The 14,307-nt window shown below is 39.8% G+C and overlaps 2 protein-coding genes and 1 non-coding gene across 6 annotated transcripts; all 3 read left to right on the top strand.

Annotated features, from left to right (window-relative positions):
- Nucleotides 1–10: 10 nt before the first annotated feature.
- mss51 (MSS51 mitochondrial translational activator) lies at nt 11–10,995 on the top strand. Of its 3 annotated transcripts, none has more exons than XM_086015847.1 (7): nt 11–521; nt 1,222–1,391; nt 1,480–1,629; nt 4,138–4,262; nt 4,877–5,443; nt 9,472–9,565; nt 10,169–10,995. In XM_086015847.1, exons 2-7 carry the CDS (start codon nt 1,234–1,236, stop codon nt 10,365–10,367), a joined length of 1,293 nt encoding a protein of 430 aa, XP_085871973.1. In that variant the 5' UTR covers nt 11–521; nt 1,222–1,233; the 3' UTR covers nt 10,368–10,995. The 3 variants fall into 3 exon arrangements, with proteins under 3 accessions (XP_085871973.1, XP_085871974.1, XP_085871975.1); XM_086015848.1 differs by having other exon boundaries at nt 1,226–1,391; XM_086015849.1 differs by lacking the exons at nt 11–521; nt 1,222–1,391 and having other exon boundaries at nt 1,609–1,629; nt 4,138–4,728; nt 4,846–5,443.
- trnam-cau (transfer RNA methionine (anticodon CAU)) lies at nt 10,713–10,784 on the top strand. Its single transcript has one exon. It is a non-coding gene; the product is annotated as a tRNA-Met (tRNA).
- Nucleotides 10,996–11,130: 135 nt separating the features above from the next.
- LOC147129358 (putative protein MSS51 homolog, mitochondrial) lies at nt 11,131–14,229 on the top strand. 2 transcript variants are annotated; one of them, XM_086015850.1, is made up of 6 exons: nt 11,131–11,300; nt 12,088–12,234; nt 12,318–12,442; nt 12,727–13,290; nt 13,366–13,459; nt 13,550–14,229. In XM_086015850.1, the coding sequence occupies exons 1-6, from the start codon at nt 11,284–11,286 to the stop codon at nt 13,752–13,754; spliced, it is 1,152 nt and encodes a 383-aa protein (XP_085871976.1). In that variant the 5' UTR covers nt 11,131–11,283; the 3' UTR covers nt 13,755–14,229. The 2 variants fall into 2 exon arrangements, with proteins under 2 accessions (XP_085871976.1, XP_085871977.1); XM_086015851.1 differs by lacking the exon at nt 11,131–11,300 and adding an exon at nt 11,310–11,432.
- The last annotated feature ends 78 nt before the right edge of the window (nt 14,230–14,307 follow it).

A 14,307-nucleotide genomic window follows, 5' to 3' on the forward strand; every position in this document is an offset into this window, starting at 1 on the left:
CCTCAAGTCACTTCAACATACAGTAGTTCCATCGGCATCATGATGGCGGAAGAGCACTGCATCAAGCTGCTTGACTCACTTCATAGTTCCTTGGCACTAAGATGGCGCCAAAGCACTACATGAAGCCACAACTCAACTCACTTCAACGTCATTCCTTGGCACTAATATGCCACAAGATGGCGGCCAAGCACTATTTGAAGCTCCTCAACCACTTCAACAAAGTTCCTAGACACCAAGATGCCACATGAACACACATGTATATGTTGGTAATGTAGAATGAAAAAAAACAACAGCCAAAAATGTGGCCTCTTTGTTCTATCTTTCTTTTTAAAGATGTTCCCTCCCGCTTTCGCCTCTCCCCAAGCCCGTTCTCCCTCCCCACATCATCTGCACTCCCACTTTAGACCCTCCAAAGGTACATAAGAGGATGACACCTCACATGAGGAGCTGTCAATCACTACAAATCCTGAACTAGAGAGGAGAAAGCAAGACCTTCAGAAGAAATAGGCTACAACCAAGAGGTATGGCGCTCACATCTTTCTCTGGTGCTTTGACGTATCTCCGGCTGGACAGCTGAAAATGCGATAAGGCTCGGGTTAAGTGGTGCAAGGACTGCTTCTCTGTTGATATGGCGCATCTTAATTAGATGAGTCGTGATTGTGTTTTATGGTTAAATACTGAGGGCAAAGTGTGCCTCTGTGATGCTACATAAATGAAAATGTGTAAACTGAAGGAAGTAGTTTATTTGAAAGATCAGCTAGAGATGGTGTGTGGCTGTTGAAAGATGTTTAATTTGTATTTAAAATGAGGATTTAATATATATATATATATATATATATATATATATATATATATATATATATATATACATACATATACATATAAAGATGTTTAATTTGTATTTAAAATGAGGATTTTATATACATATGTATATATATATATATTTATATATATATATATATATATATATATATATATATATATATATATATATATATATATATATATATATATATATACATTATTGTGAAATCAATCAGAATATAAAGAACTGAGTGCTTGATTATCATGAATAAATTGTAGCTCACTGATTTTTTTTTCTTTACATACATGACGCGGAATATGATAAATAATATGACTATTATTATTATTATTATTATTATTATTATTATTATTATTATTATTATTATTATTCAAAAACTCCTCTTTTGAATTTGGAAGGAAGTTCCAATCATGGCATCCCAGATCCCAGCACTCCCCCAGTCTTACACACCGGGCACAGATAGCGTCTTCTCGGACCAGTCCGGCTTCTACTCGCTGGACTCCAACGTCCCGGGTCTCTCCAAGGTGATCCTAAACAAGCTCAACTTGAACGACTACGGACAGTACAGGTGGACATCATCCCTCCTTACCCCACCCCCTTTTTTTAATAACAACATACACTGACATATCTGCAATCCATTTTGATTAAATGCTTAGGGCTGCCCTGGAGGGACAAACCACAGGAATCGCCTTCCGTAACTACAAGGAAATGTTCCAGAAGATGGAGGAGACGTTCAAATTCTGCACTGGCTGCAATAAACTTCCAGAACATGTCGGCGAGGGAAACACACTGAAACGCTGTGTCAAGTGAGTCCAATTAAGAAAAAATAATTTAAAATTTCCAAGAAAAATAGCCCTTGGAAAGATTGTTTAAAAAAAAGCTATTATAAGAGTAACCACCCTACCTACAATGTATGTTGGTTGTGTGCGTTGTCGGGGCGTGGCCTATTAGGTGACGTCATGTGCTGAACAATTCTAATACTGAAATTTCGCATCGGTATTTAACAGATTCTTTGACTTTAGCACCACGGTGAAGAAAACGTGGACGATAACCAAGTGTAAATATAACTAAGACCTTCTGACTGTGAATCATCTCAATGGAACTCGGCAGCCCATAAAACACGCTTACGGATGTCTCTTGTGTCAAAACATCCCATAATATACTTTGCGGCCTACTTTTTCTGACATTGATTTAAGGCGAGATAATGCGGTAATCTGACAGCGTCAAATTTACTTCATACAGTGTCTTATTGTGATGGCGGACCTGCCAGGACACCTCTTGTGTTGCATTAGCCCAAGATTCAATGCTAATGTTACTTTTCAGAGTTGTGTATTCTACTCGTACAAACTTTATCACACACAAAGTAGCTCATAATGTAGTATGATAATGGGTACCTAATAACCCTTATCATGTACTTTAGTCAAGTATGATAACTGGTGTACTGGCCAGGTCACCTCTCACGTTGTTAGCCCAAGCACCAATGCTAATGTTACTTTTCAGGGTCGTATGTACTACTCATATGAACTTCATTGCATGCTAAAGAGCTAATAAGTACCTAGTAATCCCTAATTACCTATTTTAGTAAACTATCATGTTGGTGCACCAGACAGAACATCTATTATGATGAGTTAACCTTAGCATCAGTGCTAATGTTACTTTTCATAGTTATGCGTATTTCTTGCATAAACGTTATTGTACACTAAGAAGATAATAAATTACTAGTAATCCCTAATCACCCTTTTTAGTGGTCTATAATGATGGTGCATCAGCCAGGACCTCTCATGTCGCGTTCATGTTAGCATTCTTGCTAACTTTACTTTTCCAAGTGGGTGTATTCCTCATACAAATATTTTTTTTCTCACTAAGAACCTAATAAGTACCTAATAATCCCTAATATCTTTTTTGGTAGTCTTTATTATTGATGTTCCAGCTAAACACTTTTCTTTGCATTAACGTCAATGCTAACGTTACCTTTTTGAGTGTTTGTACTACTGACTGACTAACTTTATTGCACACGATAGGTCATACTACTGTATGATCATAAGTATCATTAATCCCTAATCACCTAGTTTGGTTGTTTGGTAATTACAATAGCCTATCGTCACTTCTAAACATTTTTACATACAACATACAACATTTTTTATATTTGCGTTGGGACCAGGTCCTAAACCTCTGTGAATACGGAGGGTTGGCTGTATTTTCTTACTTGAATGTACGAGCACTACTTGTTTTTTAAGTCTTTTACTTTTATAAGATGTTTTTTCCCAGTTGGGAATTCAACTCCTGTTGCTAATTAGAAAAGCTCTCCCAACTGCATTGGTCTTTAGACTAGCATGTAACCCCCAAGAGCGCACTACTCTTGCTCACGCACACACACACACAGGAACACACTAAAAATTCTCAGCTGTTTCTGCCTCTCCTCATGGTAATTATTGGAAGCAGCTGATGTTTAATGCTGATTCGCCAACATGCAGTAAAACGTCCTTGTCCGTCACTGCACCAACATATCAACATTTCTGACTTTCCAACCTCGATTGTGTTTCTTATTCCCTTCACATTTAAGCATAACATTACAAAAGTATAACCGAAGCTTGTTTTCAGTCACGCTAATAAGACTCTTTTGATTGATTTAGTATCCTAGTAAGCCTTCAAGGATGTACAAATAATATAGTCCCTCTGTCAGACCAACTCATTACATCACTGCAGTTTTTATTTTGTGTCAAGGACGAAGTGTATTTCCTGACACAAGCAAAACCTCACGTCGATGGTCTGCTATTTGTTTTATGTATACTGTACTGTATATTGTGTGTGTCATGCAAAGCATCCTTGTGAGATTTTACGACACCGCTCAGATTCCAGGGTATTGTTTTGCATTTATTTTGAGCAAAAGTCCTAATCAAGGTGCTCATTTATTCACGCAAGAACAGATTTTATTTCTAAAACAGCCATATGCGCAAGCTCATTCATTTCAAGTTTGTATGTGAAATTAACTCGGAAAATTACGGAATCATTTTATTAATACATTAATAATTCAATGTCATGTTTTATTTTGATTTATAATAACTTTCATATGTATTATCTTATTTGATCATTAATAATTGTGTGTGTGAAAGTTTTCAGTAGTTTTTTAAAGCATTTCAGATGAGTGTGTGAGAGCATTTCACTAGTGTATAAGACAGAGGCTGGGTGTGTGAAAACATTACAGTAGTGTGTAATAGCTTTTCGGCAGTGTACGTTTGGAGCCTTTCAGTTAGGTAATACTGATACATAGTGAGTCATGCTTCTGTTTCTTGTCTCCCACCTGACTCTGACAGGTGTTTAAACGTGTACTACTGCTCCAAGGATTGTCAGGTCAAGAACTGGCCTCATCATAAAAAGTTCTGCAAGACTTTGCGTCTGGTGGCCATCGACAGACTGGTGGAGTGGTTGACGTTCACTGGTGAGTGGCCAACGAGAAACCACTTTGTAGAAAATCGCAATAATGAGGCGGCGTGTTTTCATGCTGTGCTGCAGGAACCAAATCCCCAGTAGACAACACCAAGACTTTTAAAGGAGACATAAAGTATACTTGCCACTTGTATCCCAAATCGATCGATTAATCTATCGATTAATGGGGAACCATTAAAATGTATGGGAATGCCATTAATCCATTCCAGCCTCCCCCAAAAAATAATCAACAAAAAATTTAGGGGGGGATAAATACCAAAAACAGCACTCTATAATATGTGCGAAAACATACAATAATGACAACAATTAAATATCATGTAAAGAATGACTTCACCTTTTTATTGCTTCACCTCAATCGACATTGTGCTGCTCCTTCTGCTGTGTGTACCTTGGCCACCGGGGGGCAGCATAATACTGACATGGAGATGCACACAAAGGAGAGTTTCACAACTGATTCAGTAAGCTGCAGCATTTTGTCATTTTTCAAAGGTTGAATACATTTTGAAAAGATTTGACATAAACAGTAACCAAGGGTTAAATGTAGCTTTTTAATGCTTCTTTCTTTAACCTTCAAGTACCAAAAAGGAAAGTCCTTCCCCCTCACAGAAGACCTTCCACTTCCTTCCGAGAAGTGGTCCAAGTCAGCTGCTGAGGTGAAGACCTGGCAGGACTGGCTTTCCCTGCAGGAGGGCCACCTCACGCCACGTCTGGACGCCATCCTGACCTGCGCCAACATGGAGGCCCTGTGGAGGAACGCCAGCAGACCCAGGCCGGACGACGGCGACCTGCGGCAGTCCGTCTGGCGCGTTCAGAGCGAGTTCCTCTCCCGCGTCCTCACAGTGGGCTCGGCTGTGCGGCGCTACAAGCTAAACCCTCACGCTAAACCGCTCACCATCCACATAGCAGGGGCCTCCCATAATGAGACCATGGGGGCCAGGCTGACGGACTATGATGAGCTCAACAACTTGTTCCCGGGGCACCAGGGCATGGAGGTGGTCATGGTGGGACCGGAGGTGGTAGCGGGCACCATCATGAGGCCCCCTCTCACGGCCTTTGGGCCCAAGAAGAGGGTCTACATCAGCGCCTACAAGGGCCTCTACCATCAGTTCTGGGAGGATGTGATCGAGAAGGAGGAAGCAGCCAAACCAGACTTGGTGGTTGGATTTCATCCTGGTAGGTCAAAAAAAAAAAAAAAAAAAACTGTTTGGCCTTGGCCACTTTGTAACAATATAAGACAGACAGATAGATATACAGTTCAATGAGACATCTCAATGTCTGTCTCAGATCATCAGTAAGGCACTAATATTAGTAATTCTTTGCAGAGGATAAAGAATTTATGACTGAGTGCTGTTATATTGTCGGTCTACATTTGTTAAAGGGGTAAGGGCACACACGCATAGAGGCCATTTAGCATTGGCATTAAGCTTTTAAGATAAGCTATGTTGTTGTTTTAAACACACAACCTGTCATTCTCTTTGAGTATGTGTAGTTTGACAACAAATTTCAACTGGGATTGCCATTAAAAGTCTGAAATCATTTAATATGATTTCACTGTATGCTAAACTGTTGTGAAGGGAGTTGAGTTCGCTGCCAGCATGCAGCGCTCGTATCTAAAATAGGGCTGAACAATTAATCAAATTCAAATTGACATGGCAATGTACTAGAATGCAATTTTCCAAATCGCAACGGCTGCAATTTGGAGGATTAAAAAAAAAAATGCTTCATTTCGGTCCACGTTTACATATTGTCGTTTCGTGAAACATGAAATGATGAAGTGATAAAACCACAGATTTGTTTGCATTATTGTTGTAGTCTGATTTATGATTTCTTCTTTTAATTCAATTTAGAAGAATTCATTGCTTGTGTTTGTTAAAAAAAAAAGTAATGGAAAGAGGACCTTGAAAAAAATAATCCCACATTAAATCTCAATCGGAATATTGAGGGGGTGGGAAAAAAAATCGCAATTAGACTATCTTTCAAAATTGTTCAGTATCTTAAGGCGCCACTGTACTTGCATGGTTTAAAACAATCAAGCATAAATAAAAATTTCACCTTGGGTAAAAATAGAAGAGGTCAAAAACAACATTCCAATTATCCTCCCATCTTTCAGAGAACACAGCAAATTAGATGTTTAACTCGCTAGAACTGCTCTATTCATTAGCCCCTGGCTTTTATTGGAGATTGTTGGTGATTAATGGGAGCAGCTGGGAATACATTTTTACTGGCTGGCAGCAAAACGTCCGCTAGCTGACCTCCTGGAAGGGTGGAGACGTGTTTCCCCCCACTCGGTGATTCACGCAGGGGCACCTTCGCCTTCTTCCTCTGTGATTCATGATTCAACGCATGTCATTCTCATATGAACATAAGGAATATATGTTTCTTGTGCGATGAAATTCTTACTTTGCTGTCTACGTGGACAAACAACACAGTGTAAAATAGAGACGAATAATTAACAATACAAACACAAAAGGCAAATAGAGGTGTGAAAGTACAAGGAGTCTAAAGTGGTGTCATACACTCTTATTAAATCGTCTGTTTTTACGATAAATAAATGAAGGCTAGGAAAAACATTGCGCAATGAACGCCTACATCGCACCAAGTCATAAAAGTGGCACTATATGCTAACACCTCCTATATGAGATGGCCCCACAAGTCTGATGTGCGACCCTTTAACCCACCAAGCAGCAGTTAAAGGACGACCCGGCCGCACCCGTGACCTCCACCCCCAGCGTCTCACTTATCACCGTGTGCTAAATATACAATATCCGTCATGCGGCAGTAAACTGCCTCGAGGGTGGATGGCTGTGTATCGACTGGGCCACGACAACGTTATGGCACGGTTAGAGGGCACCAGGAACGCTAGACAAAGCAGACAAATTGATTGATTTGTTTGATTTATTCGATCAGCTTCAGCTTAGTAGAGAGTACTATCGTCACCAAATAAAACATATTTAGATATTTTTGAAACATTGCATGTATCCTTAATATATAATATGAATCATTTGGGACCTATTACAGACCTTTGAGGTACCCCATAACTCACCTTTAATAGCTTGGATTTTATATAATTAAACTACACTTTTTTATGTGCCCAACCCTCTTTTATCACAACACAAATGTTCTAATTTTACTATGATCAAGAGCGTTAAATGTTTTTTTTTTACCTCTATAAATATAACAACTGCAAATTTTTATCTATGCTAAAACATTTATTGCAAGAGAAGTCATTGACATAGATAAAATTTACCCAGAAATGCAACATTAAAAAAAAAAAAATCTAAAAATGTAAAATAAACTGCAATAATATTAGTCGTTTTTTCAGAAGATAAAGAATAGATGCCTTTGAGTAAACTGATATTGCCTGTCTATGTGTTGCTCTGCCGTTTCTGCTCAAATATCCATTGCCTAAATGGTTACAACACCCCAACCAACGATGCTAATCAGTAGCACATCTATTGAGTTAACCATTATGTGTTAGCATGAAGCTAGTTGGGGGATTTCTAAGGCAAAGTTGTTTTTTTTCTTTCTTTTATATTACATATATCTTTTCTGTTCATATTTGTATAATGTCAAATAAATCAAATTCCCGCATATTTGTAGTTAGGCATTTGCAAATTCACCTATTGGTGTTTTTATTTTTTTTAGTCATAATTGGGCTGAGTCATATCCCCCAGACTAAAACAGGTTCTTCAAGTACAAACACAATATCAGATATGACATGCGACACTGAAAAATACAAGCATTGTATAACAATCACTTTATGTACAAAACCTCACTGAACTCTCCTGTTTAATAAGTCCTAATTGTATCAGAGAATATCAAAGAGATTTTCCTTGAGGCTAATCTAAATCTTTATCCTGCATAAAGGCCAAATTCTCATTAGTGCCACACGATTATTGCAATTAATAGCCAAAATGCAGGGAGTGCGCTTTATCTCCCCGGAGGGTTCAAACATTAAATCCTTATTTAATGTTTTATCTTGATGAGAAGTGCTAACCTGGGGTAGGGCGAAACAGCTGAAGCTTAAATGAATTTGTTCAGATGACTGTGCTCATATTTCCTCACCGTGCATAGTTTTGTTTTGGCCATGTAAGACCCTATCGATCAGGGAGAGGGTGTAGAAACCAGCTCGGGCACAGATAAGCAGCGATGGATTTAACGCGTTTGATTTCCACGCTGGCTACGAGCCCAGAGGCCCGGTGGAAGGGCGAGCTAGTCATACGACACGCGGCAGCGTCAGGGCTAAAGTGACAACTGGCGGCTAATGTAAGGATGCTGGATTATCCGGCAGGTCGAAGGCAGATTTTGGCTCTCACTTGTCAACACGTCTGTGTCAGGAGGCCACTGTGGATTTTGACCTGCACAAAAAAAAAAAAGTGCTCGCCTAAACACTCTCAGAAGCACTAACATTTACATTAACATTTACAACCTAAAATTCTAATATTTGTTTCAGGACAAAACTCTTCAATATTGTACTTTTGAAAAAAAATACACTAATGACATAATCAAATGTGACAAATTACGGCTTTTGCGTATCGTGATTTCATTTGTGTCGCTCCTTCGGGTGTGCCTCTATATATATATATATATATATATATATATATATATATATATATATATATATATATATATATATATATATATATATTAATATATTATATCATATATATCTATATATAAGGGCTGCATCTAATGCTCATTTTAATAATTAATTAACCTGTCAACTATTTTTTTTAATCAATGCATCAGATTAAAACATGTTTTGATTTCCAACCCTTTATTCCAAAACAGGACATTATTTCAAATGAACAATGCAGAAAACACACATTAATTATGATTCAGTTACTGGTTTGTCCGTAACTTGCTATAAAATAGGAAAAAAAATATTAGCATTATTTGCCAAAGTAAAAGCAAATGTCTCATTTTGATTCAACACGGATAATCAAGTCTGCTATTATTCACTGCTATCTGACGTTGACGTTTGGCAACATGGTAATGGTGCTATTAAGAGCTGGATTAAATCTGGTAAATCCCCACTGTAGGCCCAGGTAGCAAATGGGGACAAAAAAACATCAGATTTGCTTAGCAGGATAATCCTAACAAAAATATCTTGTGCTGGAATCAAGCATCAATTCTGTGAACTCTTCGACATTCATTATTTTTACCCTCTCCTTCATGAGCTAATTAGTCATCCTTTGCAGGTTTCCACGCCAACCAGGGTCTGGTGCAGGGTTGGCTCCCCACCCTTCTGCTGCTCCGAGACTACAACATCCCTTCCTTCTTCACAGTATACAGGTCAGTCATCTGGATCTGAATGTTGCTATGACATATTATAATTGTTTGAAATATCAAATAGAAGTCGGAGAGGACGAGTAGTTTTAGCCTTAGAATAACAACTTCAAAGACAACAGTCACATGAATATTCAGTGGCAGAGCCTGACATTATTATACAGTACAGTATTTGATAAAACAGTACAGAAATGGAGTTAACCAAGTCATTCCACATTTGACACACTGTTGCCCTCTACTGGCACTCACTGTCAATGCATAATCAAGGCCCGGTCAGATTGCTTGGATCTCAACTGTGAAGAGGAAAATGTCAAATTAGCGTAATGTTGGACATATTGAACTGCATGACTCCCCCCTTTTAAATGCTGTTATGAATTACATTGTAAAATCATCCGTGGTACAACCCTGTTGCGTAGCCTACCAGCCATAATCGCTAATAGCGTAGTGCTCAAACTGGGGTCGGTGGACCCCTGGGGTACAAGAAATGATTAGCAATAAATTATTGTCATATCAATTTGCAAAGTGCATACCTACAAATGGGTATACATACATACACATCAGACAGTAATAAACAGTACTGTAGTCCTCATTGTGTGTTGGTTCCGACAGTGACATGGAACTCAAGTACTCGCTGCAGATTCTGCTGGAGTTGGAGATGGATATCAGGGACAGCGGGGCCAATCCGTTCACGTCGCAGAAGCCAGAGCAGGTGCAGGCCTGCCCCAACAAACCTGCAGTGTACTGTAATTCCCACTATATCGCTTTCCAAGGACTGATGCCAAGGGAGGACTTTGAGGAGGTCAACTAAAGGATCGCTGTTTATTCGGCCAATTGTCTTTTTTTTCCAGAGCACGGACTGCTTTCTCTCACATTTTTGTATTACGAATAGTCAAGTGCCTGTCCTAATGCAGTTTAATGCAATGCCAGTTTGATTGAACCATTTTTTCCATGAACAGGGTTTTCCCCCCCAGTTTTTCTGTTTAGATGCTGTAATAGTGTTGCGACTATGTATAATGCTAGAGTGTCTTACAATAATATAAAATGTACCTTTTATGAATAAAACCTAATAATCCTTACTTTTGTAGGTGATGAAAGGGTTACTACAGATTTTAATTTTGTATTTATACTAACAAATTTGCGGAGTGTCACTAACAGCAGAGTGGCGCAGCGGAAGCGTGCTGGGCCCATAACCCAGAGGTCGATGGATCGAAACCATCCTCTGCTAGTCTTTTTCCAACACTTTTATTTAACAAATTAAATGAAATAACGACTTCTCTGGCAGTGTCGATCGAAAAATGTTGTTACTATCATGGGCTTGTGACGGTAGTTTTCTGAATAGAATCTACAGAAACGAGCGTTTTGGTCAGTTAGAGTAATTATCCTCAATACGACACTGACCTCTCGTGGTCACAACATGAAAGTACGTAGTCCTCTATCCAAATTGATGGCCTTCCATAATCTTCTCTTAATTAATAAATATCATCCCCAAAAACAACCTGCAGTAATGAGTGTGTATATGAATGATTTTATTTAGACTTTATTGTTGTATACAGCTCCCGTGTGACGTCACATTGTATATTTGTAGCGTGCTGGAGCATGTAAGATAGATGTCAAACATTCAGACTAGATGGACGACAACAGGTGTTTTAAAATTCTACCTCAAGGCGGCGAAAGAGTGGAAGGAAGAGCCTCGTGACCACCCTTACCATTAACAAAGATTCAAAATGACAGAAAATGTGAGGTATGTGTGTTTGTTTTTTTGCAGCCATTCAATTTGGATTTTTTTCCCTTAACTGTCATAGAGAGTCTCGCACAAGCGCAGTTGCCAGAGTTCGAGCAAGCTACGTTTGCAAGACATCGTTTTTTAATGAATGTTAGTCTTTGACGGTTTTTAAGCTTTTGCTATCTGTATTTTCTATGAAATTTGCAGCTTTACCATCCGTATTTCCATTGATTTGTCGTTTTGCATTGTTGCATTAAGATCCAGACACTCCTTGTAAGACGTGGTTGAATCGGCCCACTCTCCCTAACTTCAAATGCCTCATGCTAAAAATAGCTAGTGCTAGTGGGAACCGATGTAACAAGCATAGGTAAATAGATTTTGCGTCTTGCTAAGGCAGTGCAGCTTTCACACAAAGGCAGTGGTGGGATGTCACAAAGTAGAAGTACACTGTGCTTAAATTGATTTTAGCTACTTATACTCCTTACTTTTAAAAACGATCTACTTTCTACTCCTGCCTTTGTCAAAATAGGCTCGTCACTTTTTTCAACCTCCGCAAACGGTGATACCAAAAAGGATGTAAGAAGACCATGGTTAAGTTCTGGATTGATTGGAGTCTTGGGGTCCTATAAGGTCTAAGCCACGGCAGAGGCACTGCAGGATTTTGTTTTTAAAATGAGTTCTGGACACCGGCTGGCCCTTGACACAGAGCAGCAGTATTTTGACAGATTCCAGTCGAGGTCCAACAAGCAGACGAAGCTCTTTGTGGGGTTGATGCTTTTACGATTATTGTTTTATCCCTTTCCAGAGTGCCCCCACAGACGGATAAAACCATGGCTTTCCGTTCCCAAAAGGAGATGTTTGAGAAGATGGAGGAGTCTTTTAAAGTGTGTGCGCAATGTGAGAAGAGCGCAGATCAGCTGGCAAACCCTCAAAGCCTGAAGCGCTGTTCCAGGTAAACTAAATGAAAATCAAATATACCTGTAGCTAAATATTCAATTTGGACTCTATTACTCTATAAAAAATGGTTCTTTACAGATGTTTGAATGTTTATTACTGCTGCAAGGAGTGTCAAAAGGGAAACTGGCCCAAACACAAGAAGTTCTGCTCACAGCTGCGTCTGGCTGCCATTGACAGAGTGGTGGAATGGCTCCTGTTCAAAGGTGTGCAAATAAGAAAAGTTCTCAATTAGAAGTATCAAGTTATGTTCTGCTGATTCTGTCAGAGGCGGCAACACTCAGTGCTTAAGTAGAAGTACAGACACTTGTGTAAAAAACCTCTTGCTCGATTCAGTGGATACTTGTAAGAAAGTTGCCATGGATAGCTTGATAGCGCATGATACCGTAGACTGACAAAAAACGCAAAGCCTAATCTGTCAAATTTTGACATCCTATTGATACCTGAAAAGTGTATATTTGCTATTGGTTTCCTTTAAATGACCCAACAGGAGATCTTCCCTTCCCAACTGACGAATGGTCAAGGCCCGAGTCCGAGATAAAGAACTGGGACGACTGGCTCGCCATGCAGGGTGATCTCACTGCTCGCCTCGATCCCATTTTGACTGGAGCCAACATGAAGGCCTTGTGGAGCGACGCAGGCAGGCCTCGACCTGAAGATGACGACTTGAAGCAGTCCCTGTGGAGGGTCTGCAGCGAGTTCTTCTCCAGGCCTCTCACCATCGCCTGGGGGATGAGGCTGTTTGGCCTGAACCCTTATTCCAAACCTCTCACCATCCACCTGGTGGGGGCCGGCCAGAGCGAGACTCTAGCGGCAAAGTTGACGGATTATGACGAGCTCAACAAGATGTTCCCCGAACACCAGGGGATAGAAATAGTCATGGTGGGACCAGAGCTGGTGAAAGGGCCCATCATGAGACCTCCACTCAGAGCCTTTGGACCAAGGAAAAGGGTCTACATCAGCGCCTACAAAGGCCTCTACCATCAGTTCTGGGAGGAAGTGGTTGAGAAAGAGGAAGCAGCCAAGCCAGACTTGGTGGTTGGATTTCATCCTGGTGAGAATAACTTCTAAGTTGTCCATACTGCCTCTGGTCACTACCATTAAATTTGTGTTTTTTTTTTCTGTGAAGGGTTTGATGCCAGTCAGGATTTGGAGCAGGGTTGGCTTCCAACACTTCTACTTCTGAGGGATTATGAGATTTCTTCTATGTTCACTGCTCTGAGGTGAGCATTTTCAATGCTAGTTTTCCCCTCCGTTTCTCTGTCTTCGGAGCATGTGACTGCCGCTAACTCTTCTCACCTCTTCATCTACAGTGAGGCAGAAATGACCTACTCACTGCAGATTCTGCTGGAGTTGGAGATGGACATGAAGGGAAGTGGCGCTAACCCTTTCGCTTCACTCAAACCAGAAGTGGTGGGCTTGGGTCCCAACAAACCACCCGTATACTGTAACTCGCACCACTTTTGCTTTCGAGGTCTACGTGAGACTGCGCAGTTTGAGGAACCAGATGAGGCCTAATGGCCACAGATCTGTCTATGCAGTTCCATACTCCATTCAAACCGCGGTTTGGAATTACTAACTTAAACACTATTGTCTATTCTTGTTTTAAAAACAAAACAAAACATGACTTTACAAAAATAAATAAATTAGGTGTTAACAAATGGCCAGAACAGACAGATCAATAGACTTCCATAATGCCCTGCTTTTTAGGATATACTAGACATAGTTAGTTTATTAATTAAATTCCCTAAATTATATCAAACACACTACTGTATAGTATTTGTGGCACAGGTAAAAAGAGGAACACAAACTTTCCGCCTCAACACGGACCACGCAACGAAGACTGGTGTAGGTTTCTGGACGGACGCATTTCGTAGTGACACTGACTAGCGGTGAAGCCGTTGTTGGCTTTCCTCGTTTGAACGCCATACATTTCCATACAATGTGAGTAAATTAATAATTAATAAAACAAAAATGTCTTTTATATGGAAAATATTGTTCCTTAATTATTCTATAACTTGTGAGATTTGACAGTGTGACATACCAGCACTTGTTTCCCGGGGAAGGTAAA

Source organism: Filicampus tigris, chromosome 19 (assembly GCF_054856515.1).
Source record: "Filicampus tigris isolate MCC_2025a chromosome 19, RoL_Ftig_1.0, whole genome shotgun sequence".
Taxonomy (NCBI): Eukaryota; Metazoa; Chordata; class Actinopteri; order Syngnathiformes; family Syngnathidae; genus Filicampus; species Filicampus tigris.